This window comes from Malassezia vespertilionis, chromosome 6 (genome assembly GCF_029542925.1).
Source record: "Malassezia vespertilionis chromosome 6, complete sequence".
Classification (NCBI taxonomy): Eukaryota; Fungi; Basidiomycota; class Malasseziomycetes; order Malasseziales; family Malasseziaceae; genus Malassezia; species Malassezia vespertilionis.
In genome coordinates, this window is record NC_079252.1 from 546,120 (window position 1) to 572,952 (window position 26,833).

The 26,833-nt window shown below is 57.7% G+C and overlaps 13 protein-coding genes across 13 annotated transcripts; 8 read left to right on the forward strand and 5 right to left on the reverse strand.

The window, feature by feature from the left end:
- Positions 1-56: 56 nt before the first annotated feature.
- On the forward strand, positions 57-1,292 carry MVES1_003158 (uncharacterized protein; the record flags this gene model as incomplete). The annotated part of the gene is made up of 1 exon (XM_056207973.1): positions 57-1,292. One exon carries the CDS (start codon positions 57-59, stop codon positions 1,290-1,292), a length of 1,236 nt encoding a protein of 411 aa, XP_056063948.1.
- Positions 1,293-1,604: 312 nt separating this feature from the next.
- YTM1_2 (ribosome biogenesis protein ytm1) lies at positions 1,605-4,304 on the forward strand (the record flags this gene model as incomplete). Its single annotated transcript, XM_056207974.1, has 1 exon — positions 1,605-4,304. One exon carries the CDS (start codon positions 1,605-1,607, stop codon positions 4,302-4,304), a length of 2,700 nt encoding a protein of 899 aa, XP_056063949.1.
- A 60-nt stretch (positions 4,305-4,364) lies between these two features.
- CDC55 (protein phosphatase 2A regulatory subunit cdc55) lies at positions 4,365-8,582 on the reverse strand (the record flags this gene model as incomplete). Its single annotated transcript, XM_056207975.1, has 5 exons — positions 4,365-5,473; positions 5,501-5,795; positions 5,904-5,926; positions 6,025-6,099; positions 6,128-8,582. 5 exons carry the CDS (start codon positions 8,580-8,582, stop codon positions 4,365-4,367), a joined length of 3,957 nt encoding a protein of 1,318 aa, XP_056063950.1.
- Positions 8,583-8,770: 188 nt separating this feature from the next.
- ctr4 (copper transporter complex subunit Ctr4) lies at positions 8,771-9,538 on the forward strand (the record flags this gene model as incomplete). The annotated part of the gene is made up of 1 exon (XM_056207976.1): positions 8,771-9,538. The coding sequence occupies one exon, from the start codon at positions 8,771-8,773 to the stop codon at positions 9,536-9,538; it is 768 nt and encodes a 255-aa protein (XP_056063951.1).
- Positions 9,539-9,618: 80 nt separating this feature from the next.
- On the forward strand, positions 9,619-11,592 carry MVES1_003162 (uncharacterized protein; the record flags this gene model as incomplete). Its single annotated transcript, XM_056207977.1, has 2 exons — positions 9,619-11,489; positions 11,517-11,592. The coding sequence occupies 2 exons, from the start codon at positions 9,619-9,621 to the stop codon at positions 11,590-11,592; spliced, it is 1,947 nt and encodes a 648-aa protein (XP_056063952.1).
- MVES1_003163 (uncharacterized protein) lies at positions 11,593-13,068 on the reverse strand (the record flags this gene model as incomplete). The annotated part of the gene is made up of 1 exon (XM_056207978.1): positions 11,593-13,068. One exon carries the CDS (start codon positions 13,066-13,068, stop codon positions 11,593-11,595), a length of 1,476 nt encoding a protein of 491 aa, XP_056063953.1.
- Positions 13,069-13,118: 50 nt separating this feature from the next.
- On the forward strand, positions 13,119-14,630 carry PUS1 (tRNA pseudouridine(38-40) synthase; the record flags this gene model as incomplete). Its single annotated transcript, XM_056207979.1, has 1 exon — positions 13,119-14,630. One exon carries the CDS (start codon positions 13,119-13,121, stop codon positions 14,628-14,630), a length of 1,512 nt encoding a protein of 503 aa, XP_056063954.1.
- Positions 14,631-14,639: 9 nt separating this feature from the next.
- Positions 14,640-16,124, reverse strand: RTF1 (RNA polymerase-associated protein rtf1; the record flags this gene model as incomplete). Its single annotated transcript, XM_056207980.1, has 1 exon — positions 14,640-16,124. The coding sequence occupies one exon, from the start codon at positions 16,122-16,124 to the stop codon at positions 14,640-14,642; it is 1,485 nt and encodes a 494-aa protein (XP_056063955.1).
- A 95-nt stretch (positions 16,125-16,219) lies between these two features.
- On the forward strand, positions 16,220-17,430 carry ARP2 (Arp2/3 complex subunit, actin nucleation center; the record flags this gene model as incomplete). Its single annotated transcript, XM_056207981.1, has 2 exons — positions 16,220-16,261; positions 16,288-17,430. 2 exons carry the CDS (start codon positions 16,220-16,222, stop codon positions 17,428-17,430), a joined length of 1,185 nt encoding a protein of 394 aa, XP_056063956.1.
- A 168-nt stretch (positions 17,431-17,598) lies between these two features.
- MVES1_003167 (uncharacterized protein) lies at positions 17,599-18,591 on the reverse strand (the record flags this gene model as incomplete). Its single annotated transcript, XM_056207982.1, has 1 exon — positions 17,599-18,591. One exon carries the CDS (start codon positions 18,589-18,591, stop codon positions 17,599-17,601), a length of 993 nt encoding a protein of 330 aa, XP_056063957.1.
- A 441-nt stretch (positions 18,592-19,032) lies between these two features.
- MVES1_003168 (uncharacterized protein) lies at positions 19,033-21,350 on the forward strand (the record flags this gene model as incomplete). The annotated part of the gene is made up of 2 exons (XM_056207983.1): positions 19,033-21,082; positions 21,112-21,350. The coding sequence occupies 2 exons, from the start codon at positions 19,033-19,035 to the stop codon at positions 21,348-21,350; spliced, it is 2,289 nt and encodes a 762-aa protein (XP_056063958.1).
- Positions 21,351-21,456: 106 nt separating this feature from the next.
- On the reverse strand, positions 21,457-21,879 carry COX6 (Cytochrome c oxidase subunit 6; the record flags this gene model as incomplete). Its single annotated transcript, XM_056207984.1, has 1 exon — positions 21,457-21,879. One exon carries the CDS (start codon positions 21,877-21,879, stop codon positions 21,457-21,459), a length of 423 nt encoding a protein of 140 aa, XP_056063959.1.
- A 108-nt stretch (positions 21,880-21,987) lies between these two features.
- MVES1_003170 (RING-type E3 ubiquitin transferase) lies at positions 21,988-26,343 on the forward strand (the record flags this gene model as incomplete). Its single annotated transcript, XM_056207985.1, has 1 exon — positions 21,988-26,343. One exon carries the CDS (start codon positions 21,988-21,990, stop codon positions 26,341-26,343), a length of 4,356 nt encoding a protein of 1,451 aa, XP_056063960.1.
- Between the last annotated feature and the right edge of the window lie 490 nt (positions 26,344-26,833).

A 26,833-nucleotide genomic window follows, 5' to 3' on the forward strand; every position in this document is an offset into this window, starting at 1 on the left:
AGGAAAGACCCGCATAGACGCTTTTTATTCAGCATTTATGCACCTCCGCTGCCTGCATGGCAACGACGCCGTTAGTGCCGACGCTGGAAGACGCCTACAGCGAGTACCAATCCGCCCTCAATCCGAGCAATGCAGTGGAATGCATTGTACGGCACGTCGGCGAGCTGGAGCGTGCATACCCTGCATTATTCGAGCAAGGCACGATCCGAATGTATTTGCACCGTGGATGCTATTGCGTCCATGTAATTGTGTATGGCATACTTGTGGGAATGCGTGTCAAGGAGGACGAATTGGAGTACACGCTGGACGACGGATCGGGTGTAATTGATATCCAGTACAGTGGCGCGGCCAAGCCCGTCGGTGTATTTTCTTGCTACGTGCCAGAAGAGCGAAAAAATGACGCGCCGCAGTTTCTTGTGGGCGATACGATACGATGCGTGGCGCGCGTGTATGAGCGGAGGCATGGACGGGCACTGAAAGCGATAGAGATGGAGCGCGTTGAGGATGCGAACGACGAGCCGCGGCATATCCTTGTTGCCATGCACATGGCCGAGCATATGTACAGACTACAGGCGCACGGCGAGCAGGCGCAGGACACGGCACAGAACAATGTACATACAGAGGAGGACGATACATGGGCTGCGCATGGTGCGGACGCGCTAGTCGGTGGCCATGCCGAGGCGCAATTTCAAGAGGAGCGCGAGCCAAACGATGCACTGCGCATCGAGTTGCCCACAAGCCCTGCTGCCACGACGCACGAACCACCAAGCTCGACACGTGCCATGTGCACATTTCTGCTCGATTATCTTGGCAAAAAGAACGACGCGTTGCTCACACAGGTGCGCACAAACGATCCTGCACTGCTTTCGCCAAGCGCCGCCCCCAGCTTTTGCGCGGCGGAATTGCTCCAAAGCTCCAAGGTACGAAAAAATGCAGCGGCACTTGTAGCGTCCAAGTACAAGGCCGCTGGTACGCACAGCAAGCCAAGAAAGCACGACTTGCAAGATCTGGTCCAGCACTGTCTCGATGCACTTGTCCGCCAAGGCGCGCTCGCACGCTCGGACGTCTCAGGGGCGTTTCAAGTTGTGTGTGCCTACCTCACTGCCGCACATCTCGCGCCGATTCTCCCTACGATGCCCGTATCGCTGGAGGACATGCTTTGCCGTGCACGCAGCCTTTCTCCGTGTACACACATAGAAAGTGCGTCGCTGATGCAGGGCTTGGAATTGCTTCAGCTACGCGGAATGCTGGTGTGCCGTGATGGAATGTATTGGCGGAAGGATCGCATGTAAATAAAGAGTGTACAGTAACGTGAGGGGAGGATCTATGGACGGTCGGCGCGCAGTCGGCATGTCTAGTTTCTGGTCAAAAGTATGGTAACGGGCCGCACAAAGCGAAGCGAAAGCTATAGTGCGGTAGAATCTTCTGGTGTTACCACGGGAAATGCTGCGTCACTCGTTCGTCTCCGCGCGCAACGCCACCAAACAGTGCCATTCTACATGCATCGCCCACGGCGCGTGCTCGCACGGACACTTTGGCAGCAATCACGCGAATTACATAAGCAATGGCCCATCGCCGCTGCAGCGGAGCGGCTGCCTACGAGTATGGAAGTGCAGGAGGTGGCGCGTTTCTTGGCGTCGGTGGGATCACCACTGAGCGCGACGCAAGAAGCGGAAGCTACGAAGAAAGAGCTGCCGTCCTCTGCAGTACTCCAACTGCTAGATGCGCGGATTGAAGCACTTGCTACGCCCGCGCACGGCCAATCTTCTGTGCGCCCAGCCGCCGAGCCTTGCCATGAAACCGCGCCGATTCTTCAGTATATCGATGCGAAACTTGTCAATGCTTTGGAATCGTACGCTTACGCGACAGCGCATTATACCTATACCTCTGCGGTAGCGACCGCGACGGAGCAACTCGGCGATGCACTCCATCACGTCGCGCAAGTACAAACCGCACTCGACGCCAACGATCTCGACGGTCTCACGGCATCTCTTGCGCCTGCCCAGGAATCGCTCTTGTATGTTGGGCTCAGCGTCGACTTTTTTCACGGCACTGTCGAAGAGACGGTCGCGTACGGAAGTGCCGGTCCTCTCACTCGCGCTGCAACGTACGAGCGTATTCGCGAGTTGTGCCGCACACTTGCTTTTGATTTGCACGAGCGTGCAGACACGGCAGGGAAAACTATGCTTGATGTCCAGACCGAGCGTGGGCGATGTGTCGTCGCGGTGCAAGGCAGCACAAACGCACATAGCCCCAACCTGCACACGCTGTGGAACTTTGCACTGGCTATGGGGTCTGGCGCCATCGTTGCAGAGAGCATAAGTGGCCTGCTTGTAGATCGCATTGTGGAGCCTATGCTGGATGCGCAAGCATGTTGGGAAGCGTCCGCGGATGCGCGCCAGTCACAGCTCCTGCTTACGGAAAAGAAAGGCGTGTATGGTGCAGCGGTGCATGGGCTTGTTGCACTTCTCGTCTTTTTGCGCAAGACCCTTTTCCTGCCTACGGTGAGCGACGCGCCTGCACTGCCAGAAACGAGCCTGGCACCGACCTTGCAAGTGCTGGTTTCGGAGCGTCTTGTACCTCGTATGGTTGCAGCAGCAAAGCAGTACCTGCTTCGCTCTTTGGACGCGGGAGATTCAACGGTGCCCATGACGTATACTGCGTGTATCAACGCGATCCGTACTCTTGCGATGCAGCTGGACGATGCGCTAGTTACGAACGGATACAGCCGGAAAGCAGACGTGCCGGGATCTATGGTCCGTCGCCCGGGTTGGTCTCAACTTGTGCCACTCTCTGACCTGCGCAAGTGGACGGCAGAGTTGGGTTATCCTGTATCGCAGCACATGCTGGGCCAAGTCCTGCAGCGCGTACGTGCCATTATTTTGCAGCAAGGCGATGCGGCATGGGAAAGTGTTACAGTGGAGCGACTTGGGACCATGGAGACGGTGCCGGAGGCTGTACCGGAGGGAAAATGCGTGGCACCTCGTCCCGACCCAGCACCTACAGCACCGCCGCCGACCAAGCCTAAGAAACCGTCGCTGGGCATCAAGAGGCTGGGCGCAAAGCCACTCGCACAGCCGCTAAAGCGCCCGGCATCTTCCCCTCCAGCCCAAGATAGCTGGGCGTGGGGAGAAGCAGAAGACGCAGCGAGCGACTGGGGCTGGGGCAGTGACCAGGAAATTGAGTCTATGACGCAGGCCGCCGCGCCGCACGACTCTCCGCCTGCGCCCGACTCTGGCGCATCCATGGATGCATGGGATTGGACCGACGACCAAGAGTCGCAGCTCTCGAGTGCCGGCCCTTCGCCGTCGCTCTCGGGCGCACTCACGCCTTCAGTCGAGAAAGAAGCCGTGCCATGGATTGTATCCCAGCGCACGACCCAACTGCTCCAGGTGCTCGAGCAGCAATGGCAGCTGCTTAGCGACCCGACCGCCGTCCAAACAAAACACGCGCATCACGCCATGGTCCAGGCATTGTATGAAAGTGCGTGCCTCTATCGTACATTGATGCCCGTCGCACATGTGCAGTTTCTGGAAAGTGTTCCGCTGCTTTCCATGCTATTTGCCAACGACTGTGCCTATATAGCCGACAAACTGCGCGGCTACGCCGACAGGACACCGCAGCTCCCTGGCGCGCCGATCCACGTTGCTGGCGCCAATACGACACTGGAAACGGTCCTTGCCACCGAAGCTTCGCAAGTAGAGCAGGTCGGTGAGCAATGGCGCGCGGCGCAACTGGCGATGCAGACGCGCGTGCTCGACGAAAGTCTAAACGAAGCGGACGGCTTCTTGCGCACCGAAGATCCACAGCGATTTGCGGCATGCGAGCGCGCCGTCGGCCAAGTCAATCACATCCTGCAGCATCTTGCCAACGTATGGCAGCGCGTGCTGACCCACCAAGTCCTCGTGCGCATCCTCGGCGATTTGGTCCAGCATGTTTTTGTGCATGTGCTACAATGCATGGAGGCGCTCGACGATATCAGCGAGCCTGAGAGCATGCGGCTCGCACAGCTCTGCCGCACGCTGGCTGACGCACAGCAGCACATGTTCGCGAGTGTCGCGCACGTCGACATGGACAGCGCCGGAGCGCTCGCCGCCACCGTTGTCCCGAGCTGGTTCAAATTTTCCTACCTCCCCGAGATCCTCACGGGCTCTTTGGCGGACATTGACTTTTTGCTCTTTGACAGCGGCGGTGCGTTGCTGGATTATACACGCAGTGAGATTGTGGCGTTGGTGCGCGCCCTCTTTGCCGAGACGCCCCACCGGCGCAAGCTGCTGGAGCGTGTCCATAAAGCACCGTGGTGATAGCGCAAAGCGACTGCAGCGCTATAGACAGTTATTATAACCGGGGAATAGAACATCACGTCATGCAGGGAGACCCGCAGGATTGTTTGCAGAGAAAATGAACAGGTTGTTGGTCGCGGCAATCGCGATGGTCTCCTCGTGCGGGTGGTAGCTCGCGTGCAAAATCTTTTTGTTGAAGTCGATATTGTTGAGGTTGGCTGCGCTTGCCAGGCCGTTCTTCCCGCCCTTGTTCATTGACGCGAGCTTTTTCGACTTGAACGCAGACTTGTCCGCCTGGAGCACGATGTCCGACTGTCGTTCCCAGTCGACCAAATGGAAGTAGTTGCTGTAGCTGCCCGTGAGCACGGTGGAGCCCGCAGGGCCCCAAATCCCTTCAAACTTGTCAAAAATGCAGTCGTTCTCGTAAAGGTCGCACAGTTTCGGGCGCAAGGAATCGTGAATGGGAATAGTCGCAAGCGGACGGGATTCCATGTTCACGTCCCAGACCTTGAGCGTGAGATAATCGCGCGAGAGGATATAGCGGCCGTCGTGGCTGAACCGCACGTCCGAGATGCTGCTGATAATCTCGCTAAAAAAGGACTTGTTGTTCACATCCTCTTCCTCCTGGAATAATTTTGCGTGCCGGTCGCACAGCGCCGATTCACGCATGTCCGCGAGCTTGATTGTGCCTTTGGAGCTTGAATACACTAGTTCATTGCAGTGAGTCGGATGGAATTGCGCGGCGGTGATCACTTCCGTGAGTTCTTCCATATTTACCGGCTTGATATCGACAATGTTGAAACTCTTGTCGCTAGTCCCCAAATTCCAGAGATTGATGCGCAGATCGTCCGCGCTGATGAATGTCTCCTCATCCGAATTCACCGAGAGAGAGTTAATATGATATGCATGTGCGTTCGCATAGATTTTGCGAGGAACTGCAGCTACAATGGTGTCGTGATAGACCAACCGGGGCAGGCGCAAGAGGCGCGACTGTTCGGCGCTAAGCTGGGGCGATACGCCCGGCGCGCCAAGCTTCAACAAGCTTGGGTGCAATACGCCCTCGTCCCGTGCGCCATCCATTGTGCTGCTGGACATAAGCATGGCTGCAGGATCGTCGCCCGTAGCAAGACTCCCCTCCGCGACGGCATTCAATGGTTTGTCAAACACCTTCCACAGCTTGATGGTTTTATCTGGTGTTAGTCAAGCGGAGTACGCACCATTCGTGCTCAGCAGCATGTGTGCAGCATTCTGCCTCCGGCACCAGCAAATCTGATTGATTTTCTCCTCAATCTCGAGCGACTTGAGGTAGTCGAATTCGGGCTCGTGCGACTGGAACTCGGTGTGGAAGCGGTACTCACAGCCTTGCTTCTTTCCCGCATCGTTCCGCTCAAACATCACAACACGTCCTCCCTTGTCTCCCGTGGCGAGGTAGTTGCCGGTAGGATCAAACTCGACCGTGGAAATGATGTCCGCCTCGGTAATGTCGTCTACATCGCCCTTGTCGCCAAAGCACTGCGCAAACCGCCAGGCGTTGGAAGGGGTCTCACCTGCGGTGTTCTCGCTCTCCATGATATATTTTTTCTATCGGTGCGTTGCGCAAGTTGAGCGGCACCGCCTGACCAGAAACTCGCGCGTCAATGCCCCTAGCGGTAAAAAGCCCAAACGCAAACGAAGCCCGTCCAAAGGCAGAACTATCACGTGATTTAGCCCGCTCGGACCATCTGCAGCTATGGAACGGCACGTTGTTGGATGCGCGCTTGGAAAAATGCGTACTCGGCTTCGAGCGCGCGCTTTTGGTTTTGGAGGGTGCGGAAGCCTGTTGTGTAAGCGGAGGTATGACGTACCGTGGCCTTCGTTCGGAAGCTCGACATACTCGACCACACCGCCGTGCTCCCGAATCTTGGCCGCTATGGCGCGGCCTTGTTCTGGAGGCACAACCTTGTCCTGTGTGCCCTGGAACAAGAGCACTGGCGTTTTGATATTGTGTGCTTGAAATATCGGGCTCCTTTCGTGGTATATATGGGGAATCGTGTCAGGAGTGCCGCCAAGCAGCCCAGTCAAGTAGTGCGACTCAAATTTATGAGTATGCTGTGCAAGGCGCAAAAGATCACAAATACCGTACGCGCTGTATCCAGCACAAAATGTATCCGGAAATGTAGATAGACTGTGGAGCACAGTGTATCCTCCAGACGAACGTCCACTGATGCATATGCTGGACGGATCGACGCGGAGTGGCGCTTTTTTTTCCTGGGCGCCAAAGAGGGCTGGGTAGATGCAACGGTATGTTTCAATGTACAGAGGTGCAGGCGGCATTAGGTTTGGGTATACAATGTGCAGGCTTTGACGTTTCGGAGGTACGTTGGTGGCCAGCACGGCATAATCCACAATCCCCCACCGCTGGATCGACTCGAGCATAAAAAAATCGAGGATTGTATTGCGAGAAATAAAGGTCGATTGCACGCGGGAAAAGCCGCGCACAGTATCCAGTTGCACGCCGATATTGGGAAAGACGGTAACAGACTCTGTATGCACACGGCATTGCACACAAACGAAGCTGCACAAGAGCGCGGCGCACACCGCGGCCAGTAGGTTGTGCGGAACTGCGGCGCTACGCAAAACACCGTACACTAGAAAAAATGCAGCCATGCCCGCTCCTGCCCCCAGAAATCTCGTCCCGCCGGTGCGCGAAAGAGTCATGCGATGCACGCCCTCGTTGCACGTCTCCGTGAGCGAAAAATTGTCGACGTTCAAGTGCACCCGCGGTGAACGCTTCCCCGAGAGATGCTCAGCTGCGGCAATGCAGTCTTGACTATCGACAATGCCCCACTGCCCGTGCAAGCGGCTCATGTAAGCATAGCCGTACCCAGTGCTCCCCCCGTAGTTTACCGCACATACACACCAGCCACGCGATGTCCAGTACTGCACGTAAAGATCCAGCGTTGGAAGCGCACTGCTCGTTGGACCGCCATGGACATAAATACGGCACGGAGGAAGTGAGGCTGCGGGTGCTTGATATACAGGATTAGTCGGGGGGTATAGAAAAGCGTGTGCAGATGCCTCTTGGCCCTCGGGCAGCGTTGTAGGAAAGGTGATGCTCTCCGGCACGCTGATATACGCATCCAATGCTGGATCCAAAGCTCCTGTGCGCACCAACACGTTTATGTGGTCGGCGCTCGGGAGGGGGTCGAGGGCGATGGATATAAGCTCGGGTGATGTGCGCGGCGCGCTGGCAATCGCGACAAGGAATGGCTTCTGTTGTGCATCGTGCGCTATTCGCAACTGGGCAAACTGCGTATAGTGCGTGGAAAGCACTGTGCGTGAGCGCGAGGTGCGGTCCGTAAGCACGAGCCGCTCCATGCCCTCGATGGATTCGGCGTGGAGCATGTGTTTTTTAGCGATAGGAACAAGCGAAGAGATGTTCAGCTCCCATAGCGGCGGCTGCACATCGCCTGGGCTACGACTCGAATCTCGTTGCGTTACACGGCCCGCGTCGATCGTCGCCTCGCAAACCGCCGCGCACGCACGGCTGCTTTCCGTGTACAGCAGTGTGTGCGTGCCGGGGACCCATACTGGCTGCTGCGCAACAATGTATGCATCGTTTGCATTCGATCCAGCGACTTGGACGAGATCGATGAGGCTCAGCAAGCCGTCCGCCTCGGTTACTTGGGCAACCCACAGCTGCGTCGCCCAGAACGGCATGGAAGAGTGTTCCCACGTTACGTACGCCACCATGGATGCATCTGGCGAAAATCGCGGGTAAGCGTAAAAGTCGTGCGCGGCATGAAGAATGTGTACTTTGGCGTGCGGGGAAGTGCGCGTGTCGAGGCATACGAGACGGTTTTGCACACGCGCGCCGTGCTCTTCCTCGATTGCCAGTGTCAGAGCGGCAAGGCTCGGATGCGCGCCAAAGTCGCCGTACCGATGCGTCGTGTTGGGATGCACAAGGATCTCTACTCGCTTGTCCGCAGGGTCGACAGCGCCGACGCCGCAGCCAGCCGCATTTTCGTATGCAAACACGGGTGACCCGTCGGGCCGGACGGAAAAAGCGCCGCCGCCATAATTATGTATCAAAGAGCGGACGGAGCCGATCGTGTGCGGAACGAAATCTTCCGCCTCATGTCCTTGCAAACGTGTCAACGAAGTGCGCCCATCTTCCTTGGCGCTGGCCGTGGTAAAAAACACGTCTTTTGCACCCGCGCCGATCTCAACGATCGATGCCGAGGTTGCCAAGACAAGATCGCTGGTAATGGGAGACGCCCATTCTCCATAGGGCGCGAGTGTATGACAAGCTGCGCCCATGCGAGGAACCACGACAGTGCTACCGTGCAGCAAAGGGTGGAGCCGGAGACTTTTCTCCCTGGCCCAATCAATTTGGGGTCTATTTTGGCACGAAAGTCTCCGATGTGGAAAACGGTTACGCAGATATGCAGTGATTCCTATATATAAAAGCCGGGCGGCGTTATCTTTCTTGGCAATACCTTGTCAATATGAATCACGATATGAGTGGCATGGGCGGCATGGGCGGCATGGGCGGCAGCGGCATGGACGGCGACAAAAAGCCCGGCTGCAAGATGAACATGGAAATGCTGTTCAACTGGGATGTCATGAACACATGTTTTCTGACTCCTTCTTGGCATATTACCGACTCTGGCAAGTTTGGCGGCACCTGTGTGGGTATCTTTTTCTGGGTGATGCTCACGGAGATGATCCGTCGCTTTGCGCGTGAGTACGACCGGTACATTGTCGCATCTGCTACGACAAGGCTCGCGCAGCAGCTGGACGGGAACCCTAGTATAGTTGACAGCTATGTCAACCAAAGTCGGTCTTTGGAAAAAGATGCTGTACCAATCTCTTCGCAGAGCGGGCCAAATGAGCGCGGTCTGCTTCGCGGCATCGATCCTTGGCCGATTCGTCTCCGTCCCACCCTGCTCCAGCAGATCATTCGTTCCTTGTTGTATGGCGTCCAATTCACAAGCGCGTACTTGATAATGATGATTGCAATGTCGTTCAATGCGTACGTCTTTATATGTATCATGCTCGGTGCCTTCTTTGGCTACTTGCTCTCTTCCTGGGACACGCTCGGCACTTTTTCCCTCAATTCTAGCGCAGAGAGCACGGCGCCGTGCCACCCTGGCGGCCCTTCCGCTGCGCCCATAATCAACATACGGAGCGCCTACAGCACAGGCGCCGCGCCGCGCGTCAACCTCGAGCAGAAGTTGCCGCTCACGCAGGATATACACGTTGTAGAATCCTAGTCTATGCACCTAGCGCGCAAATTGACATGATGAACAGTAATCCTGGTCGTCGTCATGTAGTGTGTACTCTGTCGAGCACCATGCGGAGTGATGTGCTGACTAAAGGAAAGAACACGCCGCGCTTTTCTCGCGCCGCGCGCATTGTCTCGCATCGCGCGGTAAAGAGCGCGATGAGCCCAAACGAGCAAGCGGGATGGTCCATCCTTCCGCGCTCCGATGCAATAGTGACGTGTGTGGAAGATCCACAATTCATGGACGCACTGTGCCATTTTGACGCGTCGCCCTCGGCGGCGCGCATGGGATTCCTCAAAGTGCTCCTGCGCAAGTGCAATATCCGCGAGCTCTCCCACCTCGATACGCTGATCGTGCCAGAGCTCAAGGTCGATTTTCTCCAGCGCCTCCCGATCGAGGTGGCACTGCACATTTTGCGATACCTGGACGAGCCATACACGCTCACCCGAGCTGCCATGGTGAGCCACGGCTGGAGTCGGATATGCAAAGACGAGAGCGTTTGGGCGCACATGTGTGTGGTGTACCACTTTAATACCCAGGCGAAACTGCAGTGGATGCTGACCAACCTTCTGCCTAGCGCCGACGAAACTGTGCACGACGCCAAAGCCGCGCCGCTCTTGCGCCGGCGCCGCTCTCAATTTTTCCATGGGCAGGATGCGATGGACGTGGACGAGAGCGAGCGGATGTGGCTGTGTGCACGTACAGTACACGAGACCATCTCTTTGCATGACTATTTCCGCACGGCATTTATCACAGAGAGCAATTGGTACCGCGGCGGCAGACTGCTCACACAATACGAGTCGCTGGACCCGACCGACTTGGACGCCGACCCTAACATGCACTTGGCGCTCACATCCTGCGCAATGGACGCCAATTGGGTCGTGGTTGGATCGACTAACAAGGTGGTCTACGTCTTCTCCGCACGTACCGGACAGCTCGTCCGTACCCTCGCTGGTCACGAAAGCGGCGTGTGGTGTTTGATGCTGATCCAAGGCGAGCAGCTGCCGCCTCCCGATGCAATGGGCAGCGGGATCGCATCCAAGGACGGGCTGATGCGTGTATACCAAGACACGCGCCCTTGCGCGCGTTTGGCGCTCCAGGGCGCCGCGCACGGTGGACTTTTGCTGATGGACGCTGCGCATGCGACACATGCGAGCGGAATGGATGCGCCGCTTGCACACACACGCGGCTGGGGCCGCTCAGAAACGCTTTTGATCAGCGCCGGGACAGACAGGGGGCTGCGTGTGTGGAACGTGCACACGGGCGAGTGCGTGCAAATCTTGCGCGGGCATACGTCGACCATCCGGTGCATTCAAGTCTTGCCGCGGCGCCCGCTCGCGGTGTCGGGCTCGCGCGATGGGACGCTGCGTGTGTGGGATTTGGAGCGCGGCACGCTGCTGCGCGCGCTGGTCGGGCATCGCAATTCGGTGCGGTGCATGGACACGCATGGGAATAGAGTTGCGAGCGGCAGCTACGATTTTACGTGCCGCGTATGGGACGTGGATACGGGCCAGTGCCTGCACGTTCTAAAAGGGCACCAGATGCAGATTTACGCAGTTGCATTTGACGGCAAGCACGTCGTGACGGGTAGCAGCGACTCGACTGTGCGCGTGTGGAATGCGGAGACGGGCGCGAACATGGCCATCTTCCAAGGATATACCCACGTCGTTGCGCAGCTTCAGCTCCACAAAGGCTTCCTCGCGTCGGGCAGTGGAGACGGGCGTGTGATTGTCTTTTCACTGGAGACGTTCGAGTGTTTGTACAGGCTGTGTGCGCACGACAGCAGCGTATCGACGCTACAGATGAACGACGATTTCCTCGTCACGGGCGGCGCCGACGGCCTTGTGAAGCTGTGGGATGCGCGCAGCGGGCGCTTTTTGCGGCAGCTGTGCGAGCCGTGCGATGCGGTATGGTCTGTGCGGTTTATGGAGGACAAATGGTGCGTACAACGTACAGCTGACAAAAGTGTAATTCTATGTAAACGCAACGGGAAATGCTCGGTGGAGATCACTTCCTTCTTGCCGCTGCAGCACGCCACGTAGCTATCCAAACGTAAAGCCGGGGTAGCCGCGCGCATAGTGGCCACCGTCGCCCATATCGAAATTGCCAAAGCCGCCGCCGCCGGCAAAGAGGTCGGCAAGATTTACGCCGCCGCCCATACCGCCGCCCATGCCGCCGCCGCCGTCCAGATCGACGCCAGCATCGTATCGGCGGCGCTGAGTGTCATCGCTGAGCACCTTGTACGCCTCGTTGCACAGCTTGAATTTTTCCTCGTCGCCGCCCTTGTCGGGGTGGTGCTTGAGCGATTCTTTGCGGAAGGCTTTTTTGATCTCGGCGTCGGATGCCGTGCGTGATACTTGCAAGATCTTGTAGTAGTCCTTTTCCTTGCTCCGCTTGAGGTACAGCTCGGCCCGGCGCAGCTCGCGGCGCAGCGAGTCGGCCTCAGGTGCGCCGATACTCTCTTCAACGGCCTGCTTGAAATCGCGCACGGCGCTCTCGTACTCTTCCATTTCTTGGTATACGCGCGCACGCGTGCGCAGCGGCTTGGCATAGCTGGGGTCGAGCGTAAGTGCAGTCGTGCAGTGCTCTACGGCTTCTTTCCAGCTACCATTCTTGGATTCCATAATGGCAAGGTTCGAGAAAATCATCGCCTTGAACTTTTTGGGGTTGTCGCGCCCCGCGTCCTGGTCCGCGAGATGCAGAATCTCCTTGTACTTGGCCACGGCCTCGTCGATAGCCCCTCGCTTAAACGCGCTGGTAGCCTCATCTTTCAGGGACAAGAGCGCTTTGAGCTTGCGCAAAAACTGCTTCGCATCCGTGCGGTCGGGGTCGTTGCGCAGCACGGCCTGGGCCTGCGTCACTGCCTTTTGCATATCATTGTTGGCAAATAGAACACGCGCGCTGAGCAGAAGCGCATCGGTGCTGCTTGAGTCTGCGCGGTACAAACTCATCGCGATCGCGTGCGCTTGCGGGATCTGGCCGCGCTGCAGGTACAAATGCGCGCGCAAAATACGCCATGCAGCAGGACTCGTGGTATCGGTAAGCTTTGCGCTATTCTGCACCTGATCCAGGGCAATCAAGGCAAGTGTCCAGTCGCCAGCTTGAGCGTAAGACTCGCAAGTGGCGAGGTGCTTGGCAATCGTGTTGATTTGCGTCACCATATCCTTCGCTTGTGCATGTTCCAAAGCCTCAACATCGTCCACGGCAGGTTGCAGTGCATGCCGCGCAGCATCCAGCTCCCCCAGACCAATAAAGCATTTTGCCATACGAATCAATGTCTTTGAAGGCACCGGCGTGCCTTGCAGCGATGCAGCTTTACGGCAGTCTGCAAGCCCGTCTTGGAACGCACTCAACGCCATGTGCGCTGCGCAGCGGTTCAGGAGCAAAGAGGCATTTGTATCATCGAGCACAAAAGCCTCTGTATATGCATGAATCGCCTCGCGGTACTTGGCTTGCTTGAACAGCCCGTTTCCGCGCTGTTTCGCCGTTTCCGAGGCCACAGCGCCTGCCTCGGCCATGGTATCAAAAAGGTGGGCAAAAAATCTTGTCACGTGTATTGCACCTTGCGATGGACCACGCTGCAGAAGAATGCGCGCCGCCGCATGAGGCGCACGACAAAAGGCGCGCCGCCGAGGAGCACAAAGATACGCGCGCACCTAAAGTCGCGCGCACCGAGGGCGAAGCGCCGAGCGGACGACTCGCCAAGCGCAAAGTTGCGATTTTTTTTGGCTACTGCGGCTCCGGCTACTCGGGTCTGCAGGTCAACCCCGGCGTACGCACTATCGAGGGCGATATTTTCGATGCATTTTGCCGCGCAGGTGCAGTGAGTGTGGAAAATGCAGTCAACCCAAACAAGGTTCAACTCCAACGATCCGCACGCACCGACCGAGGCGTGCACGCAGCGGGCAACTTGCTCACGCTGAAACTCATGCTCGAGCCGCCCGAGCTTCCTGAAGGATTGACGCTGACCGAGTACGTCAACACGCTGCTTCCCCCGCAGGTGCGTATATGGGGCATGCGCCGCGTCCAGAATGCGTTCAATGCGCGCACGAGCTGCGATTCGCGCTTGTACGAGTATCTGCTCCCGACCTACGTCTTCCTTCCCCCCAAGCCATTCAGTGCCATGTGGAAAATGCTGCGTAGAGTAAATTATGGATCAGAGCAATGCCCACTAAACAAGGACAGGGCACCGCTTTTTCCTTGGCAAGACCCACTGCTGGAAAACGACGCGATGCTAAACCACCCATTCTGGCGCGCACTCGAATACGAAAACGAGTTTTCCGAGGATGTCAAGGCGAAGCGCGCGTGGCGGATGCCAGAACATGACCTGCAGCGCGTGCGTGCCGTGTTCAACGAGTTTACCGGCTCGCACAACTTCCACAACTACACGGTCGGTAAAGAGTTCCGCGATCGGAGTGCGTACCGCGTGATGAAACGGCTCAGTGTATCGGACCCCACAATGATCGACAGCACCGAATGGATCTCGATCAAGTTCCACGGCCAGTCGTTTATGCTGCATCAGATTCGGAAAATGATCGGAATGCTCGTCCTGCTCTCTCGTACCAATGTGCCGCACTCGTTTGTCGCACAAACGTTTGGCCCCGCACGCATCCATGTGCCCAAAGCGCCCGGGTTGGGCCTCTTGCTTGTCGAGCCGCACTTTGGGGGGTATAATATCAAGGTCAGGAACAATAATGAGCGGATCGACCGCATGATTGCGCAGCGCACTGCGGCGAAGGGCCAGGAGAACGCCAAGCCCGTGCCAAAAGACGCAGAGAGTGAAAAGCGGGTTCAGGTAGACTATGCCGAGTACCAGGAGCAGATGGCCGCTTTTAAACAAACCTTTATTTACGACCAGATCCACCGCACCGAGGAAGACACGTCCGAGTTTGCCAAGTGGCTCAATTATTTAGACGTGTTTGTCGGGCCTGACTTTGCATACCTCAACCCGCACGGCACCATTCCCCAAGAAGCAATCCTGCGTGTGGGCGAGCAGCGACGGGCGCCAGGCGGGCAGCCCAAGGCGGTGCCGTCAGACGACGACGATGACGAAGGAGACGACCAGGAGCTCGAGGGATAGACTGTACTATTAGAAATCGCCCAAATCGATATCTATGTTTGCCACGACCGCCGTGCCGCTCGGTGCGTCGGCGAGTGCAGAGGAAACGGCGGCGGCTGCATCGGGGCGCGGCACCGTTTCCTTGGCTTTGGACGCGGCGCGCTTCAGCTGCTGCGCCCGGCGCTCGGCCCCTTGGATCCGCTCGCGGTCCTCGCGGCGGTTGCGTTCGTTGATCTGCGCCATGGCGTGCTCGTCGTAGCGCACGTTGGAAACGGGCGACGGCGCGGATCGCGGCCGTTGTGCACCGCTCGCTTCTGCGGCGGAGCGCAGAGCACGCTTTTTGAGCACCATGGCCTTTACATCCTCCTCCGTAAGCGACGCAGATAACGTCTCTTCGAGCTGGCGCTGCTTGTCCTGCACGGCCCATACCTCGGGAAATTTGACACGGTTTCCATTTTGCGCTGCGACCCATCGCGCGCGCTCCGAGTCGCTGATGGGCTGTGTACTGATCGGTCGCAAATCGACCGTGTGGTCCTTGCCGTTCCACCGGAAGGTGAGGTAGGTGTTAAAGTACCGGCCTGAACCGTCGTTGCTCACATCATAGCACTTCTCACGCTCCTGTACATCTGTGATTTGGTGGACTCGGTATATAGGCTCTTTCCCGCCTTGTGGTTTTTCGCGCATTCCCCAAGAGCAGCGGACAAAGCAGCCACGGATCCGGTCGCGCGCATTGGGCATAAACACGAGGCGCTCCAGCTGATCCCGACCAAGTTTGATCGCATTCAACAGCTCCAGGGAGGGCGGCTCGTCAGATGCAGCGAGCAATACGGGGTGCTCGCTAGTGCGGCTGTGACGCACAAAGGTGCGTGCCTCGTAGTCGGAATCGGAACCGTATGCAGAGTCCGAGTCACTGCGCGCGCGGCTGCGCCGGGTCTTTCTCCGGGGCTCATCGTCGTCGCTCGGCGCACGTCGGCGCTGGCGCTCTGTGCGCTTTTTGCGCAGCTCGGAGAGCTTTGCGGCTTTGGTCGAGACGGGCGCCTCTTCCTCCGAGTCGGACTCGCGAAAAACGTCGTCTTCTGACTCGGCAAACGGGTCATCCAAATCCTCAAGCTCTTTGCGCGCGTCCTCGTGCGAGCGCTTGTGCCGCTTGGCGCGATCAACATCGCTCGACTTGGACTGGCGCGATTTCCCAGCCGCGGCCTGTTGCGAGCGCACCATTGCGGCCAGCTGGGCCTGCTGGTGCCGCTTCGATATGGCATCCCGACGCTGTGCAAGCACCTCTTCACGGTCCAGCTCGTTCATGCCGAGGAGCCACTCGCGATCCTCTTCATGCTTGTAGATCCCTTCGAGTGGATACGTCTCTACTGCGTCGCCTTCGTCATCGCTCGAGTCGTCCAGTTGGGGGGCAGGTCTCCCAGACCTCGAAGCTTGATGCAACGCGCCGCGCGACGGCGGACTCGACGCACCTTCATCTACCAGCGCAATAAGCTCCTCATCGAGCCCATCTTCCGACATGGCCGACGCCAAGTCGTGCGGCCGCCGCCGGCGCATCACGTGCCTCCACGTGCCTCGGTCCCAGCGCCGCCGACGGCCAGTGCTTGCTCCGCACGATGGACGATTCACGGCCGATTGTGGTGGACAACGGCACAGGGGTGCGTGTGCGCAGCGCTAACACCAGTTTGTCAAAGTAGGGTACGCCGGCTCGAATTTCCCCGACCATGTCTTCCCCTCGATTGTCGGACGCCCGATTCTGCGCACCGAGGAGCGCGACGCCATCTCGGAGCAAGGTGTGCAGATCAAGGACATAATGGTCGGCGACGAGGCAGAAGCGGTGCGCACTCATCTGCAGGTTACGCAGCCGATGGAGCATGGTATTGTGCGTGACTTTGAAGATATGCGCCATGTGTGGAACTACACGTTTGACGAAAAGTTGCGCGTCGACCCAAGAGGACGCAAGGTTTTGCTCACTGAGCCGCCGATGAATCCTAAAAATAACCGCGCAGAAATGTGCCGGATCATGTTTGAAGAGTACGGGTTCGATGGTGTCTATGTCGCGATCCAGGCAGTGCTTACGCTGTACGCCCAGGGTCTGCAGACGGGTGTCGTTGTGGACAGTGGCGACGGCGTTACGCACATTGTGCCTGTCTATGAGGGGTACGCAATGCCTCACCTTACGCGCCGCCTTGATATTGCAGGGCGCGACGTGACGCGGCACCTGATCAAGCTGCTGCTCTTGCGTGGGTATGCATTTAACCGTACTGCAGACTTTGAGACGGTGCGGCAGATCAAGGAGAAATTGTGCTATGTGAGCTATGATCTCGACTTGGACAAGCGGCTTGCCAATGACACGACTGTGCTGGTTGAGTCCTATACGCTTCCGGACGGCCGTGTGATCAAGGTGGGGTCGGAACGATTCGAGGCACCCGAGTGCCTCTTCCAGCCGCACTTGGTTGGGCTGGAGCAGCCCGGAGTGTCCGAGATGCTCTTTCAGACCATCCAGCAGGCTGCAGTTGATGTGCGTCCCGAGCTGTACAAGCACATCGTGCTCTCGGGTGGCTCGAGTATGTACCCTGGCCTGCCGAGCCGCTTGGAGAAGGAAATGAAGCAATTGTACCTCTCACGTGTCCTGCAAGGGGATGGTGCGCGTTTGAAAAACTTCAAGATCCGGATTGAGGACCCGCCTAGGCGAAAGCATATGGTGTTTTTGGGCGGTGCTGTCCTTGCGGATATTATGAAATCGCGCGACGCATTCTGGATCAGCCGCGAAGAGTGGTTCGAGCAAGGCGCGCGTGCTTTGGACAGACTCGGACGGAATGCATAGTGATGATAGCAATAGCGATACAAAAGCATGTTGCAACCAAGCGCGCGAAATGAGCACGCATTCCAGACGGAGCGTAAGCGCATACAATACAAGCTTTTTGGGTACGGGTTGACTATTTACGGACACAAGGCGCTACCAATCTTAGAGGTGCGAGCTTCTCGCTTCTTTTCAGTGGCGCAGGGTCTTGGCAATATCAGACTGCCAGTTTGCCGCGCGCTCAAAGCCGTTGCGTGCATTTTGGAAATCCTCAATGGCCTCGTACACCTCTTTCCTCGAGGACATCACAAATGGACCGTACTGTACGACTTCGTGCGTCATGGGTTCACCGGCAATCACAAACACGTGTGCGTGCTTGTCCTGGCTCAGGTTCTCGATGCGGACGCCATCGGTGTTGCTCAGAACGTGCTTGGCCTCGTCGGTTGTCTCGGAATGCAGTGCAGGGTTCGAGAGAACCAGCGTGTTGTGTGCATCAAAGATCTTGTCCGAGTCTCCAATCTTAACTTGGCCGTCCATGCCATAGACAAAGGCGTTCCAGCCGTGCGGAATATCCTGGAAAATCCATCCTCCAGGCTCGAGGCGCACGTCCATATAGTAGCAGCCGCCGTTTTGCGGGAGCTTGAGCGGCGACTTGACGCCATGGCTCACACCAGAGACAACCTTGACGTGCCAGCCCTTGCCTTCGCGCTCAGCGGGCTCGTCCGAACGCGGGGTAGCCGACGGAAGATTCGCGCCGACAAATTCTTGGTAAGACGGGTCGGCCTTCTTCGCTTCTGGCGGCAAGTCGATCCAGAGCTGGAGACCGTGCGGCGAAGGGAGCTTGTTGCCCTTCTCGTCGCGGTGCTTGGGAATCTCGGCGTGCATGATACCCTTGCCGACCATCATCCATTGGACATCGCCGGGGCCAATGTTGCCTTTGTGCCCTGCAAAGTCTTCGTGCTGCATGTACCCTTCGAGCATGTAGGTCACTGTCGTCTGGCCGCGGTGGGGATGGTCCGCAAAGCCAGAGCCCTCGCCGACGTTGAACTCGTCGAGCATGAGGAAGGGAGACAGGTTGCGCAGCTCGCGGTTGCCAAGCGCACGACGGACAATGACATTGACACCTTCGTGCTGCTCAGCAGCGTATACTTGTTGTACGACTCGGCGTGAGACTTGTTGTAGCATAGTAGTTTTGTTTTAGTTGTTGGGTAAGGTATGAGCGCCGCTCCAGTCCGTTCTTATAGTCTTCAAGGACCGCCTTTGCACGGTGGCACCCTACTTTGCGGCGCGCGGCGTTTTGCACCAACACTGCAAATAGCCTATTAGGTCAACTATGGCTTGGCACCGCACCAGTGTATCGCCGCCCTGCGAACAATGACATCTTTAGATGACCAATTAGGTCATTGTAAATGACTTTCCGCGTACCCGCATTTTGCGTCGTGCTCGCACCTCGCAAGAAGATCGTCCATGTGGCGAGCGCGGAAGCCTGGCACAACATGGTCCGACCTCGCGGTCATAGTGGATTCCGCAGCACGTATGGCCGTACGTATAGCGTGTGAGCGGCCGGTGCAAACGGCGCAAACGCCGACGCCATGGCCGTCGCAGCGATCGGCGCACGGGGCAGGAATGCCGCAAACGCCGCGGCCAACGGCACACGCGCTTGCAAAGGATATTGCCGCGACGGATGCTGCGGCGAAGGATGCAGTAGAAGACACTGTGGACATTGCAGACGTAAAAGTCGAGCAGGTGACACAAAAGTCGAACGATGCGCCGCGTGAGCAAAGCCGCGCGCCCGCGCAGTTCCTTGACCAGGCAGACGAGCCAACGCCACAGCGTATTGCACTTCCCACTGAGGCGACGCTGAACGCAGCAGCACCCGTGCCAGCATCCATCCAAGTGCCGACAGCAGAAAAAATGCGCATGGTACCTGGAGAAACAGACGCCACGCTCTTTTCCGAATACGACGCTGCGGAAGCGTCGCGCGGCGCGCCACTGCGCGCTGCACGCGTCCCGTCGTCGCGCATCGGCCGCCTACTTCACTACGGCAGTCTTGGTGCGGGCCTTGCTATGGGCTCCGCTAGCGCCTACGTACGCCGCGCAGCAGGCGCAGCCGACACAGAGCAAGTTTTCCTATCCGCCGCGAACGTGAACCGCTTGGTCGACAAGCTCAGCACGATGCGTGGTGCGGCGCTGAAACTTGGCCAGTTTCTAAGCATCCAAGACAGCACGATGCTCCCGCCCCAAGTAGAAGAAGTGCTCCTACGTGTCCAGAACAGCGCCCATTACATGCCTGCATGGCAATTGCATCGCGTACTGCAGCAGGAGTTGGGCGAAGACTGGCGCGCTAACTTTGCGTCTTTTGACGAGCGTCCTTTTGCAGCAGCGTCAATTGGGCAAGTGCACAGCGCCGTGCTTGCCGATCCTTTTCCCAGCATGCCGGAGCTTGCAGGCCAGCGAGTGGCAGTCAAGGTGCAGTTTCCTGGGATTGCAGAGTCGATCAGCTCTGATCTGTCCAACATAAAGTGGCTCTTTATGGCCTCGTCCTTGCTTCCCAAAGGTCTCTTTTTGGAAAGCTCTGTGCGCGTCCTCCAAAAAGAGCTCGAGGAAGAGTGCGACTACACGCGCGAGGCCGAGATGGGCCGCCGGTTCCGCGCGTACACAGCAGCCATCAAACGCGACCCTGCGCGACTTGCGCTCGACGCGCCGCGCGTCGTCGATGCATTGTCCACGCCGCGCGTTCTCACCACTGAATTCATGCGCGGCAAGCCCCTTTCTCTGGTAGGCGATCTCGACCAAGAACAGCGCGACAAGATTGCGCAGACCGTCATGGAGCTCAGTTTGCGCGAGCTGTTTCAGTGGCGCCTGATGCAGACGGACCCCAACTGGTCCAACTTTCTGTACAATGCGTCTCGCGGGACGATTGAGCTGATTGATTTCGGCGCGACGCGCACGTATACCCACGACTTTATGGATATGTGGCTCTGCCTCTTGCGCGCCGCTGTTTCGGGCGACCGGAAAGCGTGCGAGCAGTGGAGTGTCGCGATTGGGTACCTCACTGGAGACGAGCCGCAGAGCATGATCAATGCACACGTCGAGTCTATGCTGGCGCTCGGCGAGCCATTCAGCCAGAACGCGCCTGTGCCGTACCCATTCGCGAACCAGACCATCACGGATCGCGTCCGCGCACAAGTGCCGGTGATGCTGCGCGAGCGGCACAAGCCGCCGCCACAGGAAACCTACTCACTCAATCGCAAGCTCAGCGGCGCGTTCCTCTTGTGTGCTCGTCTCTGTGCGAATGTGGACTGCCGCAATTTGTTTGGGCATGTGACGAAGGACTATGTATTTGCGACAGGAAGCACGGCACCGCCCCCTCTTCCAGGCAAGGTACATGTGCGTTCGCTGCATACGACGCCGTTGCGTCGCGAATTGCATACTACGGCACGGCACTGGAAAGGCGCGCCGCAGTATCCTTATACTGCGGTGGATCTACGCGAGCGCTGGGGACATTTGCGCCGTCCGTGGGAGCCGCGGAAAGCGGAGCTGGAGCAAAAAGACAGCGAGGGCGCTTCTATCGATGCACACGGACCGATTGTGCAGCCTGACCACATTAGTGTCCGCGGAATCAAAGTACCTCACCGCCCGACACCGCCGGGCGAAGAGGATTGCTGCATGTCGGGTGCGCTTTTTTTGCCTGCTGACAAATAGGTTGCGTAAACTGTGTGTATAATCTGTACGCGGATGATTTGGCCGAGTACAAGGAGGAGATGGTGGGCGTGCGCGAAAAGCTATTCAACTTGGATCCGCCGCTGCAGCGCAGTGAGTGGGACACTTCATTGGGCCGATTCCCGCTGGACACCGAAGCGGGTGCAGACAAAGAGTCGGGCATAAAGGATTCGAGCATGGCCGCGTTTTTGGCACTGGAAAAGAAGCTGACCAAGCTATAGAGACGTGCAATAGCAATCGTATGCATTGACAAGCAGGCGAGAATAGGTATGCTACGATGCCGAGCAACGTGCCGTGACTATCAAGTAGTGAGGGCAACCGTATGATTTACGAAGAGGTGAAGAGCTCTTCCTTTAGCGGAATCTGCAGCTCTTCGCGGACAGACGCAAGCGCGTCAACGTATTGTTTGTACTGCTCCGAGGTGTCGACCTTGAACTTGATACCTTCGAAAATACGCACGGCAAGCGCAAAGTCGTTCAGGCGCCTGCTCGCACGAAGAGCACTCTCGATCACCTCGGGAGACGGGACAAGATCGTAGCCAAACACATTGTTCAAGCCGCGCTGCAACTCGAAATCGTCCTGCACATTGTCAAAAAACCGCAAAAAACGGCTGTTGATGTCTTCAAAAGACTCGGCATCATCCGAGTAGGCACGTACTTGCACAGCAAGAGGTGCAGCACGCTTCATGAGCATTGCGCGCGCACCGGTAGATGCAGCAGCAACACGAAATGCGCCTGTAAGAAGGGTCATGGTATCCTTGACAGAGAGGGCAGAAAAGCCGCAGTCGGGCCGGCCGCCTCCGTCACTTTTCGTCACGTGCACACAGTGGTGCGCCGCGAGCGTTTCTCCACGCGGTCCATGCGCCACGCGACGCTACGCATCGTGCAAGTGGCGTCGATAAAGGACGCGGCGCATGCAGATGTAGTAGAGGGATTTGCAACACGTTTTTTCGTCGATCCCGCAGCGTCGCTCGGCAAAAAACGGCCGCATGATGCGCTCGAGAGCGGCCGACGGTGTATGCACGCGTGTTGGAATTTTGCCGTCGAGGCGCTCGAGCACGCCGCAGTACTCGATGCAATGGATGGAGCCCGGGATACGGTGCGCCTCTCTCTCGTAACGGACCGTGCTGCGCGTACCGTGCCTGGCACGCATATTTCGTCGTGGCATGCGACGCTGGTCGACGTCTATGCACAGGACCAGTACATGATGACGCTCCCCGTTGCGGATGCATGGGTGCCCAGCGCACTTGCATTGGAAGCGGAGCACATTGTCGGTGTGTATGCCGCGATATCGTTCCGGCGGGAAAAGCACATGTACGCGAGCCTTGATGTGGACGTATTTCTTCTACCGCGCGCATTCAATCGTGCATACCCCCTTTCAACGACCGATAGGATGTTGGCGCTGTTTACGCGCGCAGAGCCTTCACCCATGGACACGAACAGTGCGAGCCTTGTATATGCAAGCCTGTGTGCACGCGAGCGGAATTCTGATACACAGATGCCCGAGGCATTACAGCCGCGGTTCCTGCATCCCACCTTGCTGCCGTTTCAGCGCAGGTCTGTAGCATTTCTCCTTGAGCGCGAGGCAGATCCCAGCGCGCGCAAGGTTTTGCAGTCGGAGTGTGGGCCGTGGTGGATCAAAGTAGAAACCGAGCCGCCATGCTACTTTCACGTCCTGAGCGGCATGCTGACGGACAGTGTGGCTTTGGCGATGCAGGATGTACGTGCGGCGATGCTCTCGGAAGAAATGGGTCTTGGGAAAACGGTCGAGATTCTTGCACTTCTCCTCGAGCGCGCTGAACCCGCTCGCAGTTTGTGTGCGCCGTACTGGGACACAGAGAACGAGATCGAAGTGCAGCCCGTGGGTACGACCATGATTGTTGCGCCAGAGACGCTGCGCAGGCAATGGATCGACGAGATAGCAAGGCATGCACCGTCGCTGCGAGTCTATTCCTTCACCGGGCACAAGCAGGTTGAGCGCGACTTGAAAACATCGGGGCACGCTGCGTGGACCGACTGGGCCAAGGAAATAGATGTGCTCGTGCTTTCTTTTGATACCCTTGCGCGAGAACTCAATGTGTCAAAAAAAGGCTCTGTGCGCCAGCTGCGCACACCGGCCAAGTACGAGCGTCCACGCAGCCCCCTCGTCCAGATCGAGTTTTTGCGTGTGGTGATGGACGAAGTGCAGCTGGTGGGCGGCAATGCCGCCCAGACGATTGCGCTGATTCGTAGGCGTGCAAGCATTGCCGTATCTGGAACGCCTGTGCGCAGACTCGACGATTTGCGCGCGTGTCTCTGCTTTATGGCCGTTGTACATCCAGCCTTGCCCCGCAGAGATTGGCAGCGTGTGCTTTCGCCGCCGCTTGCGCCGCATTTGGCGCGTGTGTTGGGCATGGTTGGAATTCGACATACCAAGGCCGACATTGCCCATGAAATGGTCCTCCCGCCGCAGACACGCAGTCTTGTTCCGGTCGACTTTACCTACACGGAAGCCGCATTTTACCGTGACGTGTGGATTGAGAGCCTGGAAGCGCTGGGCATGGACGAAGAAGGCGCGCCGCAGTTGGACGATTGGCAGCTTGACACGGCTGTACTCCGCGCGCAACTCTTGCGGCTTCGACAGGCGTGTACGCACCCACAAGTAGCGCTTCGTGGGCATACGCTAGGTGCAGAAAGCGGCGGAGGCCACAGCTTGGTCAACCTGCGCAGCATCGACCAAGTGCTGGTCATGATGCTCGAGAGCACGCGTGCGGAGCTCATGACCATGCGGCACAATCTCGCACTCAAACGCATCTACCGTGCCGCAGTGCTTTTGTTTGCGCCCAAAGAAGAGTGGGATTCGGATGAAAAACCATGCAAAGAGGCGCTTTTGTCGCATCAGCGCTCAACAGAGGCCGTCTTTCTGCAGCGAATCCTCTCCGAGGGGCGCTTGGCCGTCGCGCACGAGCAGCTGGAGATGCTGCTGCCCGAGGTCAAGGCACAAATTATCGAGCTCGAGCGCGAGCTGGAGGAGGCGCACAGCAAAGGGCCCTTGTACCACTTTACCCAGGAAGAACTCCTGCGCGAAGCAACGTACGAGGCCAAGGCGGCGGGGCACGACTGGATGCATGCGCCGGATGCGCCGCGTGAGAAACTCAAGGCGCGCTTGCAGCATGTCGTGACGATCCGCAATCGGCTGCGCCACTGGCTACAAATTCAACACAGGGCGCAGCAGTTTTCTGGGCACTGCTACTTCCAAAGGGGCGAGGCTATCGGGGAAAGCAAACACGCCGACACAGACGCACACTCCTCATTGCGCGCGCTGGAAGATGCAGCGTACGCTGCAGCCGAAGCCACCCGGCATGTGCTTCTTACCGACGCACGCGACGCCGTCGAGCAAAGTGTGCGTGTGCTACAGCAGCAGCCCGGCGTTTCTCTGGCTGAGTTGTCGCCGTCGGTGCCGGTGCCAAGCGTACTCCACCGCAGCATGCTGGATATGGCTGCGGAACGCTTGGCAATGCTGCGGCAGCATGCGAAACTCACGCTGGAGTGGCGTGCGCAGATGCTCGAGCGCCTGTCCAAGCCGGTGAATCGTGAAGTAGACAAGGAGCGCGAGAATGACGACGTGTATGCGGAAAATTTAGACGCACAGACCGAGGCGGAGACGTTGATGGAAATGTACCGCCCGTTGCTTGCGCAGCGAGAAGAGCTTCTCACAGGCCGTATTGCGCTTGGCTCCACCGCCCGGCCGCAATTGTTTGCGGAGCTGGACCGAAACCACCGCTCTATCAAGCACCGCCGTCTGCAGCTGAATGTGGAAGAGGAGCAGGAAGAAGAGGACGAGATCAAGCAAGTACAAAAGGCACAGCTGCACCACTTTCTGCGCCTCGAAGCGGAGCAAAAGCGCGTCGCACTCCAGCCTGGCGCCTTGTCGCTCGCAGACATCCTTGCCAACATGCGCGAAGTGCGCGATGCCTCGACACGCGCAGAAGAAGTTGCACTGTTGTCATCCGCATACACGACCATGCAGCGCACGCTGCGCGAACAGACGCAGGCGTTGGAACGTTTACGCAAAGAGCAGGCACACTTCCAAGTCCTCTTCAACGCTCGCAGCCTCTACTTTAAACAAATCCAAGAGCTCTCCGACCAAGTCCAGGACCCCGTCATGGAGGACGGCGCGGTGAAAAGCATTCATGCGGCGATGGAGCAGGAACTTGCCATGTGCCAACGGATCGGTGCTTTTGAAGGCCGCTTGCGCTACTTGCAGCACTTGGAGCGGATCCAAACGGGCAACGACGAGACGCGACAATGCTTCATCTGTACCAATCCGATGGAAACAGGGATTCTGACCAATGCGTGCGGCCATATCTGCTGCGAGGTGTGCTTCCATGCGTGGATGGCTAAAGGGCGACGCGTATGCCCTTACTGCAAAACGGCCATTAGCATGCGTGACATTCACCGCATTGTGTACCGTCAAGAGTCAGGTGCTTCGGAGGACGCTGTGCTTGCTAGAGGGCCTGTAGGCGTAGATGCTCGGCGCTATCGCGCGATGGATCCAGCACTGCGCGCACGCATCGAACAAAAACAGACAAAAGGACAATACGGGAGCAAGTTGGACCTTTTGTCCCAGCACTTGGTCTACCTGCACGACACGACCGGAGAAAAGAGCCTCATTTTTTCCTCCTTTTCGCGCGGCCTCGACTTGGTCGCTGAGAGTTTGTGTGCAAATGGAATTCCTTCCTTGCGCCTGCAAGGCGGCGGCAGCAAACGCGCCGGTGAGATTGTCGACATGTTTCAGCGGTCCGACGTGAACGTGCTGTTATTGCACAGCGAAATGCAGTCTGCTGGCCTGAATCTGCTGGCTGCTAGCAATTTGTTTTTGCTGGAGCCACTTATGAACCATGCGCTTGAGCTGCAGGCCATCGGTCGCGTGCATAGGATTGGACAGACAAGAGCCACCAATGTATTCTGCTACATGGTGAAGGACACCGTCGAGCAGCACATTGTTGCCTCAACAGCCTCGCGTGGCCAGTCGCTCTATGCCGAGGGCGATACCAGCGCTGGTTTTATGGACAGCGCCGCGCTCTTGGCGCACAATTTGCAGCACGCGGAGAAACTCTCCTTGGAGGCGCGGCGAGGTGACTTGATGGGGTCCACCGACGAGCTGCTCGCCTGTCTGTTTCAGCAGCACAGCAAGGCGGGTAATAAAGTTCAAGAGAACACTGATTACCTGTAGCACACCTATACCCAGCATCGACTAGAATGCCACCAAGAAGAAGAAGAAATGTGTGAAAAGATGTGACAAATTATACCGTGTATCCGAGTGTGTTATCTTCATTATGTACGCTCGCAGCATTAGCTGCATGCCCATTCAGCCAGTGTCCCCCGGAGACCAGGTCCCAAGCCAGGCCAAAAACCAAATTATGTATGGCAATCGGTATGGTCCGACCAGGGAGGAAGGTGCGCGATGGGCAACCGAGTGGCTCGTGGGCGTTGCATCGCCCCCGAAAAACATAAACAATGGATCCAAGGGGTTCTCTATCCATTGCGCAGTGCATGCGACGGCGAGCGCAATATAGTGTATCTTTGTGGTCCGTTGGCAACACGCTTTTCGACATGGATGGCGAAGGCAACGATTACTTTGCATTGCCATCCATTAAAAGCAACGCATGCGTCTGCTCGTTCATTTGCAAATGCACCGGCTCGGAACACATTCCTGCAAAGAT